At 39.4% G+C, this 14,027-nt stretch overlaps 1 protein-coding gene across 1 annotated transcript in view; it reads left to right on the forward strand.

Annotated features, from left to right (window-relative positions):
- The window catches only part of LOC139761481 (uncharacterized), a 248,581-nt gene that overhangs the window by 114,046 nt on the left and 120,508 nt on the right, over positions 1-14,027 (forward strand). Inside the window, exons 24-25 of the mRNA XM_071685735.1 lie at positions 5,423-5,523; positions 13,407-13,596. Of these exons, the coding sequence (XP_071541836.1) occupies positions 5,423-5,523; positions 13,407-13,596 (291 nt within the window). The remainder of the gene's footprint in view (positions 1-5,422; positions 5,524-13,406; positions 13,597-14,027) is intronic.

The following is a 14,027-nucleotide window of genomic DNA, read 5'->3' on the forward strand; positions in this document are numbered from 1 at the left end:
GTATTTCATTATACTTAATCTCTGTTTCCCACATCAGCTAGGTAGCACCATGAAACAGATGAAGAATGGACCATCCACTCATATACACATATATATACATAAACACCCATACATATACATATCAACATAAACATATATACATACATGAACACACACATACACAGACATATGCATATATAGACTTGTACATATTCATACTTTCCTGGTGCCATCCTTCCCTACAGCAAACAGCATTGCTACCCCCGCTTCGGCTCATATATATATTCATATTTATATTCATACTTGATCACCATTTCTGGGGTCAGCAAGGTAGCCACATCTGCTTACATCCATTCTCTAGCTGTCATATCTAAAGCACCAAAACCACAGCTCCTTATCCTCATCCCGGCTCCACAGGACTTTCGATTGGTTATCCCAGATATTTTTCATGCTCTGGTTTGGTCCATTGACAGCTCGTCGATCCCAATATACCACATTGTTCCAGTTCACTCTATCCCATGTGTGCCTCTCACCCTCCCACAGGTTCAGGCCCTGATCACTCAAAATCTTTTTCACTCCATCACCTCCATCTCCAGTTTGATCTCCTCATTCTGCTTGTTCCCTCCTCTTCTGACACATAGATCCTTTTCGTCAACCTTTCTTTGCTCATGCTCTCCATATGTCCAAACCAGTTCAGCACACCCTCTTCTGCTCTCTAAACCACATTCTTTTTGATACCTCAGTGTGGTTATGACATATGTACTAGCATTGGTATTACTTTTTTCTTTGCTAATGTGTTGGATTTCATTACGCCTCTTAAACAAAACTCGCAGAATTTTGGCATTAATATTGTTGAATACTTATGAACTCTCTCTTAATATTTCTCTACATTGGAGTGCACAGTTTTAATTTATCTGAAAAGCATGTTTAAGAAGTATGTTGGTTTGAATAATGGATGAACGCGGGTTGCAATGACTACCAGGCCATCCGAGGTATCATCTTGATATGCTGTCGTTGTCTAGAACAGGGTTCTTGTGCAGCTCTAACTTAAGATATACTTACTCTCAGATTCATTCTGTTTTTGTTTTCAATTTAACCTTTACTGAATCCAGTCTGTGACCTTTAGTTCAAGTGTTTTTGAAGTGGTCTGGGATGTTGCCAATCCTGTCCAATGATTCCGTGAAGTTGTCTGTGCTTTTCAACAGTATGATTTGCCTCACTCAGCCAGTCAATCTCTTTATCTTGTTTTAAAAATCTGTCACATTCTCCTGCAATTATTTTAATCCCTAGTGGTTTTTTCAAACTAACTGCAGTACCATCCACTCCAGCTGCCTGGCCATATTTCATCTTACATTAAGCTTTCACCGCCTCTTCTCTTTACACCAAACCACTCTTTGTGACTCTCACTTCACAAACCATCCTGACCAAAACACTCTACATCTACCATTCTACCATCAAACATATTAGACAGTCCTTCAAAATGCTCACTCCATCTTCTCATTTCATCACTACCTGTTATCACTTCCCCTTTTTCCCCCCTTCACCAATGTTCCCTTTTCTTTTACACATTGTTTGCCTCCTTTCAAAACATCTTATTCTTCCTAAAGTTTACTGATACTTGCACTCCTCAACTCTCATCTGCTCTCTTTTTCATCCCCTGCACCTTCCTCTTGACCTCCTGCCACTTTCTCTTAAACATCCCCAAATTATTTGGACTCCTACCCTGTAAGTACCAAACCAAATTCCTCTCTCTCTTTCACTTGCAACTTTGCCTCTTCATCTCAATATTCACTATCCCTCCTAATTTGCCCCGCCCTACCTTTCGCATTCCACATGCATCTTTTGCATATGCCAGCACTGCATCCCTAGATACCTCCCATTCCTCAACCATTCCACTTGCTTCAGTTACTCTCACCTTTTACCATTCTGCACTGAATCTCTCCTGGTACTTCTTCACACACATCTTTTCCAAGCTCACTTACTCTCATCACTCTCTTCTCCCTGATATTGTTTCCTCTTTTTGAAAAACCTCTACAAATCTTCACCCTTGCATCTACAACATAGTGATCAGACATCCCTCCAAAATTGTCTGTTACATGCCTATCAATTAATATGTGATCCATTAATGCCCGATGACCCTCTCTCTTACTCACATATGTATACTTGTGTATATCCCTCTTTTTAAACCAGGTATTCCAAGTCACCAGTTCTTTTTCATTTCACAACTCCACGAGCTATTTACAATTTCCATTTGTAAGAATGAGTGCCCTATGCTCCCAGTTATACTTTCAACTGCCACATTACTTACCTTTGCATTTTAATCACCCATGACTAATACCTGGTCTGTTGCATCAACACTACTTACACACTCAGTCAGCTGCTCCCGGAACACTTGCCTCTCATGATTTTTCCTCTCATGGCCTGGTACATAAGTACTATGATCACCCATCTCTCACCATCCCCTTTCAGTTTTACCCACATCAATCTAGAAGTTACTTACACTCTATCACACACTCCCACAACTCCTGGTTCAGGAATAGTGCTACTCTTTGCTTCACTCTTATCCTCTCACCAACCACTGATTTTACTCTGAAGACATTTCCAAATCATTCTTCCCCTTTACCAGCAAGTGATGTTCCATGCATTAGTGTATCATACATATAAATAGCAAAGCTAAAGCCTAAGAACAACAGGTCAATGAATTATTCTTTACGTTCAACTCTACATTTTGTACATAAGTTTGACAGAAGTCTGTCAAAAATATCTTTACACAGCAAAGTGAACTTTAAAAGTATAAATAAAAGTTTTTTAAAAATTTCTAAAACTTGTCTGAATGAATTAGTATGATAGAATTAGTACACTTACACTACACTTACAAATTTGATAAAATATTCAAGCACAAAGCAACCACAATTTCTCCAGGGTTTGAAGGGTATCTACTCTCCATGTGAATAGGAAATTATAAATAAAAGTTGATTAAAAGTTTTCAAAAACTTATCTGAAAGAATTGCACTTATAAGGTGAGTAAAGTACACCAATATTTCGTAGAATATCGAAATAGCAAAAAGCAACTACAAGTTCTCAAGGGTTTGAAGTGTGTGCACTCTGCATAGCATCTGCTTAAATACTGACTCAATTTCTTATCATTTTTGTAAATTGAAATTCATTACCATGTTTGAACATGATTTATGAGACTGGTAACAAAGTCACAAATACACTTAAGATTTCATACAAATGATTGATAAAAACAACTTATTGATATTTACCTCTATGGAATGAATTCAATTGATATAAAAATGTTGTGGGGAAATTATTGTAACTCAGGGTTATCTTATTGCATACAGAGGGTCAGAGATGTCATTGCAATGTAGCACGGGTTTAAGTTGTTTGATTTGATTTGTATTGATTCAAGTTCTGATATCTAATTTATTGTTACCATGATGTATTATAGAAAGTTACAAGAAAGTAATTTATGACTGCATTGGTGGCATTGTTCCCTAATTGAAAAGTGAGGTGGCTTTTGGTATAGGTTTGTCAGTTCTGCAAGATCGACTGAGGTGCTCACTAATTCTAAAGTGCCTATGATTACTACCTTCATATGTGATAATACAATCAGGAAATGAAAGTATTTAGATAATAGATATGACTTCATTGGTTACTGGGTCCTTTGTTTTAAGATATGAGTCTTTTGTCCATAAGTTTGTGTGTATAATTCCAAATGAGATTTGTGGATAATACTTGGAAAGTATTTAGTGGTATATTTTCTGATGTTGAAGCTAGTGTGTCCATAGAATGGAAGTTTAATTGTACTTAACATCTTCAGTAAAAAAAATTTAAGTACATCATTGATACAAATTTGATTTCTTTATTTTTCAAATATTTTCTTATTACCATACTACAGCTATTGTAGCTATTGCATAGCTAAAAACATTGTTATAATAGTGCAGTAATATGATCTTTCTAAATATTATTTTCTTTTATTATTCCTCTCTTCATTGCAGGTTGAGTATCCCTTATCTGAAATGCATGGGACGAGAAATGTTTTGAATTTTGGATTTTTTTTTTTTTTTTTGGAATATTTGCGTATGCATAATATGTGGAAAACAGGATGGTATGGAAACAAACAGATTAGAGCTGAGATATACCTCAGTGTTTTGACAGTTCAGTGGTCTACTTCAGGAGATACTGATTCTAGCATTTGGCAGGACTGTTCCCCAACAAGTGATGGTCACTCAGTTGGATGCCTTGGTGTGTCGCTCTCTGAATGAATTGCTTTTCCTGCTGCTTCCACCCATTCAGAGCAATCCCCACTGCCTGATGTGACCAGTAGATGAACCTAGACCTTGTGTTAACATTGTATTTAATCCTTTCCTCTAGGTAAGCTTGAGCACTATCACTAAATGGTTTGTCACTTGCCTGTAGTTGCCTTGGCATCGACTGTTTAGTGAAAGTGTGAAAGCTTACCTAGAGGAAGGGATTAAGAACAACATCAATACGAGTTCTGAGTTCATCTGCTGGGCATGTCAGGCAATGGAGATCGCTGTGAATGGGTGGAGGCAGCAGGACAAGTGATCAAATTAGAGAATGACACACTAAGGCATCCAACAGTAAGACCATCACTTGCTGGGAAACATGGTCTTGCCAAATGCTGGAATCAGTATCTTATGAGGAAGACAATTGAATGGTCAAAACAAGGATGTTTCAGCTCACCCATTTGTTTCCATACCATCCTGTTTTCTGCATTTGTCATGATAGACAATAGATAATGAGATATCTTGTAGATGGGACCCAAGTCAAAACACAAAATCCATTTGTTTTATATCCAACTTATACATATAGCCTGAAGGTAATATAAACAATATCTTTAATAATTTTGCCCATGAAACCGAGTTTGTGTAACACTGAACCATCAGAAAGCTAAGGTGTCACAACCTTAGCCACCCATGTGGACAATCTGTGGTTGTTTGGCATCACCTTCATTCCTGACTCTGAATATGTATGCTACTGATAAGCAATTATTTTCTTACACTTATTCACACAGAGCAGAGAATAAGCAAAAAATAGTGAGTAATGCTTGTAGGTTTGGTGGTGATGATGGTTTGTAACAAATTGGTGTCAGAGCCCAGCATGGGCAAGTGAGGTCAGGTGCAGAACCTTCAACTTGTAATGTCATGTTACTGCTCAAAATGTTTTGGATTTCAGATTTTCAGATTGGTGATGCTTAATCTTTATTACTCTTATCAGTGATTAATGAAATTTGGAAAAAAAAATTTAATTCTCTGCCAGCTTCAAAGATATATTCACTTTTGGTGTTGTCTTTCTGATACAGAAACTTAGAAATTGTAGTCAAGACTCCCTTTCTTTATCCTTTCAGCTTTAATGCATGCACTGCTTGTCTCATATATCAATGAAAAGAAAATCATTCTATTTTCCATTTTTGAAGGTGGCATTAGAAAAGCAAGAGGAGCAAGACTATGAGATCTACCAGGCTCAAGTGACTGCAGGGACAGGCAAGCTTATGCATCTCACTGCCTCCTACAACAAGTGAGTTTTGCTGTTTATGGCTTCATGTACCTACCTAAGATGCAACAATGGAGCTCACCAGTTATGGAGACTCTTGCTTTGGCCACCCCTTTGAGGGAGTTTCCAAAGGGAATGGGCTGAGATATAGATAGATAATAGCAGATGATAGTACCTGGCATTCACATCTGAATGCTTTTCTAGTGGACTTTGAATAGTCTGACTTTGCTGAAACCATACAAATAATCATTTAGAAAAATCAAAAGTCACATGGAAAGAGACAGACAGAAACCATGGATTATTATGGTGTTGGGGAATTATGGAGACATCAAGTTTTTGGTGTGTGTACAGGAAAATTTCCTATTCCAGCTTGTGAGTGATTTTACTAGGATTAAAAGGACTGATATACTATCATTACTAGCTCTTATTTTCACACATACTAGCATGGATATTGAGAGTATTACCTATAATACACCATTTTGAAAATGTGATTTTGTAATGCTCAAATTTGACTGTGTGGTAAGTGAGGACAATGTAAGAGTTAAAGTGAGACACGACATGAAGAGGAGATATGATAGTTCATTGGAAAGTGGAATTCAGGAGCCAGGAACCAGGTCTGTAAGGTATAATAGTGGTAATGTACAGACTTATGTGGTACAACAGTTAGCATTCCTGACAATGATGCATTCACGGGCCACCCAGGGTCGAACACATAGGTTCAAATCCTGGTTACGGCAGTCAGTCCACAGACTAGGGCACACATACATATTTTTTTTATTATTGTACTTGATTGCCGTTTCCCGCATCGCGAAGTAGCACTAGAAAACAGACGAAGAATGGCCCATCCACTCATATACGCATATATATACATAAACATCCATACACATACATATACATACATATACATACATATGCATACACATACACAGACATATATATATATATATATATATATATATATATATATATATATATATTTTCATACTATTCGCCATTTCCCGCGATAGCGAGGTAGCGTTAAGAACAGAGGACTGGGCCTTTTTTGGAATATCCTCACCTGGCCCCCTCTGTTCCTTCTTTTGGAAAATTAAAAAAAAAAAAAAAAAAAGAGAGAGGGGAGGATTTCCAGCCCCCCGCTCCCTCCCCTTTTAGTCGCCTTCTACGACACGCAGGGAATACGTGGGATGTATTCTTAATCCCCTATCCCCAGGGATATATATATATATATATATATATATATATGTCTGTGTATGTGTATGCATATGTATGTATATGTATGTATATATATATATATATATATATATATATATATATATATATATATATATATATATATATATATATATGTCTGTGTATGTGTATGCATATGTATGTATATGTATGTATATGTATGTGTGTATATATATATATATATATATATATATATATATATATATATATATATATATATATATATATATATATATATATTATCCCTGGGGATAGGGGAGAAAGAATACTTCCCACGTATTCCCTGCGTGTCGTAGAAGGCGACTAAAAGGGGAGGGAGCGGGGGGCTGGAAATTCTCCCCTCTCACTTTTTTTTTTAATTTTCCAAAAGAGGGAACAGAGAAGGGGCCCAGGTGAGGATATTCCCTCAAGGGCCCAGTCCTCTGTTCTCAACGCTACCTCGCTAATGCGGGAAATGGCGAATAGTATAAAAGAAAGAAAGATATATATATATATATTTTTTTTTTTTTTTTTTTTGCTTTGTCTTTGTCTCCCGCGTTTGCGAGGTAGCGCAAGGAAACAGACGAAAGAAATGGCCCAACCCACCCCCATACACATGTATATACATACGTCCACACACGCAAATATACATACCTACACAGCTTTCCATGGTTTACCCCAGACGCTTCACATGCCTTGATTCAATCCACTGACAGCATGTCAACCCCGGTATACCACATCGCTCCAATTCACTCTATTCCTTGCCCTCCTTTCACCCTCCTGCATGTTCAGGCCCCGATCACACAAAATCTTTTTCACTCCATCTTTCCACCTCCAATTTGGTCTCCCTCTTCTCCTCGTTCCCTCCACCTCCTACACATATATCCTCTTGGTCAATCTTTCCTCACTCGTTCTCTCCATGTGCCCAAACCATTTCAAACACCCTCTTCTGCTCTCTCAACCACGCTCTTTTTATTTCCACACATCTCTCTTACCCTTACGTTACTTACTCGATCAAACCACCTCAAACCACACATTGTCCTCAAACATCTCATTTCCAGCACATCCATCCTTCTGCGCACAACTCTATCCATAGCCCACGCCTCGCAACCATACAACATTGTTGGAACCACTATTCCTTCAAACATACCCATTTTTGCTTTCCGAGATAATGTTCTCGACTTCCACACATTCTTCAAGGCTCCCAGGATTTTCGCCCCCTCCCCCACCCTATGATCCACTTCCGCTTCCATGGTTCCATCCGCTGCCAGATCCACTCCCAAATATCTAAAACACTTCACTTCCTCCAGTTTTTCTCCATTCAAACTCACCTCCCAATTGACTTTACCCTCAACCCTACTGTACCTAATAACCTTGCTCTTATTCACATTTACTCTTAACTTTCTTCTTTCACACACTTTACCAAACTCAGTCACCAGCTTCTGCAGTTTCTCACATGAATCAGCCACCAGCGCTGTATCATCAGCGAACAACAACTGACTCACTTCCCAAGCTCTCTCATCCCCAACAGACTTCATACTTGCCCCTCTTTCCAAAACTCTTGCATTCACCTCCCTAACAACCCCATCCATAAACAAATTAAACAACCATGGAGACATCACACACCCCTGCCGCAAACCTACATTCACTGAGAACCAATCACTTTCCTCTCTTCCTACAAGTACACATGCCTTACATCCTCAATAAAAACTTTTCACTGCTTCTAACAACTTGCCTCCCACACCATAAATTCTTAATACCTTCCACAGAGCATCTCTATCAACTCTATCATATGCCTTCTCCACATACATAAATGCTACATACAAATCCATTTGCTTTTCTAAGTATTTCTCACATACATTCTTCAAAGCAAACACCTGATCCACACATCCTCTACCACTTCTGAAACCACACTGCTCTTACCTAATCTGATGCTCTGTACATATATATATATATATATATATGATTTGGTAAACAGAGAAGAGGTAGTAAAAGCTTTGCGGAAGATTAAAGCCGGCAAGTCAGCAGGTTTGGATGGTATTGCAGTGGAATTTTTTAAAAAAGGGGTTGACTGTATTGTTGACTGGTTGGTAAGGTTATTTAATGTATGTATGACTCATGGTGAGGTGCCTGAGGATTGGCGGAATGCGTGCATAGTGCCATTGTACAAAGGCAAAGGGAATAAGAGTGAGTGCTCAAATTACTGAGGTATAAGTTTGTTGAGTATTCCTGGTAAATTATATGGGAGGGTATAGATTGAGAGGGTGAAGCCATGTACGGAGCATCAGATTGGGGAAGAGCAGTGTGGTTTCAGAAGTGGTAGAGGATGTGTGGATCAGGTGTTTGCTTTGAAGAATGTATGTGAGAAATACTTAGAAAAGCAAATGGATTTGTATGTAGCATTTATGGATGTGGAGAAGGCATATGATAGAGTTGATAGAGATGCTCTGTGGAAGGTATTAAGAATATATGGTGTGGGAGGCAAGTTGTTAGAAGCAGTGAAAAGTTTTTATCAAGGATGTAAGGCATGTGTACATGTAGGAAGAGAGGAAAGTGATTGGTTCTCAGTGAATGTAGGTTTGCAGCATGGGTGTGTGATGTCTCCATGGTTGTTTGATTTGTTTATGGATGGGGTTGTTAGGGAGGTGAATGCAAGAGTTTTGGAAAGAGGGGCAAGTATGAAGTCTGTTGTGGATGAGAGAGTTTGGGAAGTGAGTCAGTTGTTGCACGCTGATGATACGGCGCTGGTGGCTGATTCATGTGAGAAACTGCAGAAGCTGGTGACTGAGTTTGGTAAAGTGTGTGAAAGAAGAAAGTTAAGAGTAAATGTGAATAAGAGCAAGGTTATTAGGTACAGTAGGGTTGAGGGTCAAGTCAATTGGGAGGTAAGTTTTAATGGAGAAAAACTGGAGGAAGTAAAGTGTTTTAGATATCTGGGAGTGGATCTGGCAGCGGATGGAACCATGGAAGCGGAAGTGAATCATAGGGTGGGGGTGGGGGCGAAAATCCTGGGAGCCTTGAAGAATGTGTGGAAGTCGAGAACATTATCTCGGAAAGCAAAAATGGGTATGTTTGAAGGAATAGTGGTTCCAACAATGTTGTATGGTTGCGAGGCATGGGCTATGGATAGAATTGTGCGCAGGAGGATGGATGTGCTGGAAATGAGATGTTTGAGGACAATGTGTGGTGTGAGGTGGTTTGATCGAGTAAGTAATGTAAGGGTAAGAGAGATGTGTGGAAATAAAAAGAGTGTGGTTGAGAGAGCAGAAGAGGGTGTTTTGAAATGGTTTGGGCACATGGAGAGAATGAGTGAGGAAATATTGACCAAGAGGATATATGTGTTGGAGTTGGAGGGAACAAGGAGAAGTGGGAGACCAAATTGGAGGTGGAAAGATGGAGTGAAAAAGATTTTGTGTGATCGGGACCTGAACATGCAGGAGCGTAAAAGGAGGGCAAGGAATAGAGTGAATTGGATCGATGTGGTATACCGGGGTTGACGTGCTGTCAGTGGATTGAATCAAGGCATGTGAAGCGTCTGGGGTAAACCATGGAAAGTTGTGTGGGGCCTGGATGTGGAAAGGGAGCTGTGGTTTCAGGCATTATTGCAAGGCAGCTAGAGACTGAGTGTGAACGAATGGGGCCTTTGTTGTCTTTTCCTAGTGCTACCTCACACACATGAGGTGGGCGGGGGATGGTATTCCATGTGTGGCGAGGTGGCGATGGAAGTGAATGGGGGCAGACAGTGTGAATTGTGTGCATGGGTATATATGTATGTGTCTGTGTATGTATATATATATGTGTACATTGAGATGTATAGGTATGTATATTTGCGTGTGTGGACGTGTGTGTGTGTATACATTGTGTATGGGGGTGGGTTGGGCCATTTCTTTCGTCTGTTTCCTTGCGCTCCCTTGCAAACGCGGGAGACAGCGAAAAAGGAAAATAGATAAATAAAAATAAATAAAATATATATATATATATATATATATATATATATATATATATATATATATATATATATATATATATATTCACATATAAGAGCAAGGTTATTAGGTACAGTAGGGGTGAGGGTCAAGTCAATTGGGAGGTGAGTTTGAATGGAGAAAAACTGGAGGAAGTGAAGTGTTTTAGATATCTGGGAGTGGATCTGTCAGCGGATGGAACCATGGAAGCGGAAGTGGATCATAGGGTGGGGGGGAGGGGGCGAAAATTTTGGGAGCCTTGAAAAATGTGTGGAAGTCGAGAACATTATCTCGGAAAGCAAAAATGGGTATGTTTGAGGGAATAGTGGTTCCAACAATGTTGTATGGTTGCGAGGCGTGGGCTATGGATAGAGATGTGCGCAGGAGGATGGATGTGCTGGAAATGAGATGTTTGAGGACAATGTGTGGTGTGAGGTGGTTTGATCGAGTAAGTAACGTAAGGGTAAGAGAGAGGTGTGGAAATAAAAAGAGCGTGGTTGAGAGAGCAGAAGAGGGTGTTTTGAAATGGTTTGGGCACATGGAGAGAATGAGTGAGGAGAGATTGACCAAGAGGATATATGTGTCGGAGGTGGAGGGAACGAGGAGAAGAGGGAGACCAAATTGGAGGTGGAAAGATGGAGTGAAAAAGATTTTGTGTGATCGGGGCCTGAACATGCAGGAGGGTGAAAGGAGGGCAAGAAATAGAGTGAATTGGAGTCATGTGGTATACAGGGGTTGACGTGCTGTCAGTGGATTGAAGCAAGGCATGTGAAGCGTCTGGGGTAAACCATGGAAAGCTGTGTAGGTATGTATATTTGCGTGTGTGGACGTGTGTATGTACATGTGTATGGGGGGGGGTTGGGCCATTTCTTTCGTCTGTTTCCTTGCGCTACCTCGCAAACGCGGGAGACAGCGACAAAGTATAAAAAAAAAAAAAAAAATATATTCACATGTATATATTCATACTTGTTTGCCTTCATCCATTTCTGGTGGCACCCCTCCCCACAGGAAACAGCATGTCACACACCCCTGCTGTAGACCTACCTTTACTGAGAACCAATCACTCTCCTCTCTTTTTTTACTTGTACACTTGCCTTACATCCTTGGTAAAAACTTTTCAATGCTTCTAGCAGCTTACCTCCCACACCATATACTCTTAAGACCCTCCACAAAGCATCTCTATCAACCCTGTCATATGCCCTCTATAGATCCATAAATGCTACAAACAGAACCGTCTGTTTTTCTAAGTATTTCTCACACACATTCTTCAAAGCAAACACCTTATCCTTACATCCTCAACCACTTCTGAAACCATGCTGCACTTCCCCAGTCTGCTGCTCTGTACATGCCTTCACCCTCTCAGTCAGTACTCTCCTATATAGTTTACCAGGAATACTCAACAGACTTATACCTCTGTAGTTTGAACACTCATCTCTATCCCCTTTGCCTTTGTACAGTGGCACAATTCAAGCATTCCACCAATCCTCAGGCACTTCACCATAGTCCATACATATTGAATATCCTTACCAACCAATCAACAACAGTCACCCCTTTTTTTGATAAATTCCTCTGCAATACCATTCAAACCTGCCGCCTTGCCAGATTTCATCTGCAAAGCTTTCACTACCTATTCTCTTGTAACCAAACCATTCTCCCTGACTCTTTCACTTTGCACACCACCCCAACCAAAACACCTTATATCTGCCACTCTATCATCAAACACATTCGACAAACCTTCAAAATACTCACTCCATCTCCTCACTTCATCACTACCTGTTATTACTTCCCCACTTGCCCCCTTCACTGATGCTCTCATTCGTTCTCTTGTCTTATGCACAGTATTTACCTCCTTCCAAAACATCTTTTTATTCTCCCTAAATTTAATGATACTCTCTCAACCCAACTCTCATTTGCCCTCTTTTTCAACCCTTGCACCTTTCTCTTGACCTCCTTCTTCTTTCTTTGATACATCTCCCAGTCATTTGCACTCCTTCCTTGCAAATATCATCCAAATGCTTTTCTTTTCTCTTTCACTAACAACTTTACTTCTTCATCTCACCACTCACTTCCCTTTCTAATCTTCCCACCTCCCACCTTTCTCATGTCACATGCATCTATTGCACAAGCCATCACTCTTTCCTAAATACATCCCATTCCTCACCCATTCCTGTCATGTCATTTGCTCTCACCTTTTGCCATTCTACACTCAATCTCTCCTGGTACTTCATTGCACAAGTTTCCTTTCCAAGCTCACTTACTCTCACCACTTGATCAGTGTTTCCTGCATTAATGAGGTAGCACCAGGAAACTGATAAAGAAAGGTTGCTTTCAGTGAAATCCATTCTTTAGCTGTCTTGTTCAGTGCACTGAAACCACAGACCACTATCCATAACAAGGCCCACAGACCATAGAAATTTCTACTTTCTTCCTGCCCCAGGTGTCCTTTCTGTCTTTGTGTATGCATATTCCCCTCCTGTGTATTAGTATCTCAAGATACTATTGTTAGCCCTTGTCAGTACAGATATGATTGGTAGAATATGAATATGATTAAGTATATTCATCTCGGAAGACTTGATATTGCATAGCTATTTATATGAAGAAAAATGTCGAAGTACAATATTTCTGTAACTTTTATGTAGTGCTCATAATAATTTATCTATTCACGTCTTTATGTAAAACTGTAGTGCATTTATAATATGGTAAAAGCCATTAAATGTATTTTCTCTGACATAGAGACCAGACATTCAGTGGGAGTGTGCAACTGCTGGAAAGTCTGACACAGGTTTATGGTCGATATAGTCAGCCTAAACAAGGTCACCTAGAAGGGTCTGCACAGATTACCATTACAATACCCTCAGGTCAATCATTCACCTCTGACCTAAGTCTCTCGTACTACTCTGACTCCATCACACAGGATCTTAAGGTTAGTGGAGTTTGTCTTTTATGCTTGAAAATAAAGAGAGATTTGCTCATATCAGTTCATTTCACCCATAAATAGTAGTCATTATTTGATCTTTTAGGTAAGTAAACGTTTTTTAATCCTCTAGACAGATTTGACTATATAATAGTTCACCAGCAGCTGAACTGAATGATTGTTCCTACAATTATATTCTTTCAGTCAGTATTTTGAACTCAAACCTTTACAGAGCAGAAGCCTTGTGGTGTATTGCTGCACTGTGCATATATCTGATTCCAGTACATCACTGCTCTTGTGGGTTTACATTCCGTACATGCTAATGGATATTTTGAGCCAAATATTCCTATATTTGTCTTAGATTTAACAAGGATTTGTAAATGTTTTGTGATAAGTTGTTTTGAATAAACTTTTTGCTGTTTGAAATTTGTGTTTAAAGA

The sequence above is a fragment of the Panulirus ornatus genome, chromosome 40 (assembly GCF_036320965.1).
Source record: "Panulirus ornatus isolate Po-2019 chromosome 40, ASM3632096v1, whole genome shotgun sequence".
Lineage (NCBI taxonomy): Eukaryota > Metazoa > Arthropoda > Malacostraca > Decapoda > Palinuridae > Panulirus > Panulirus ornatus.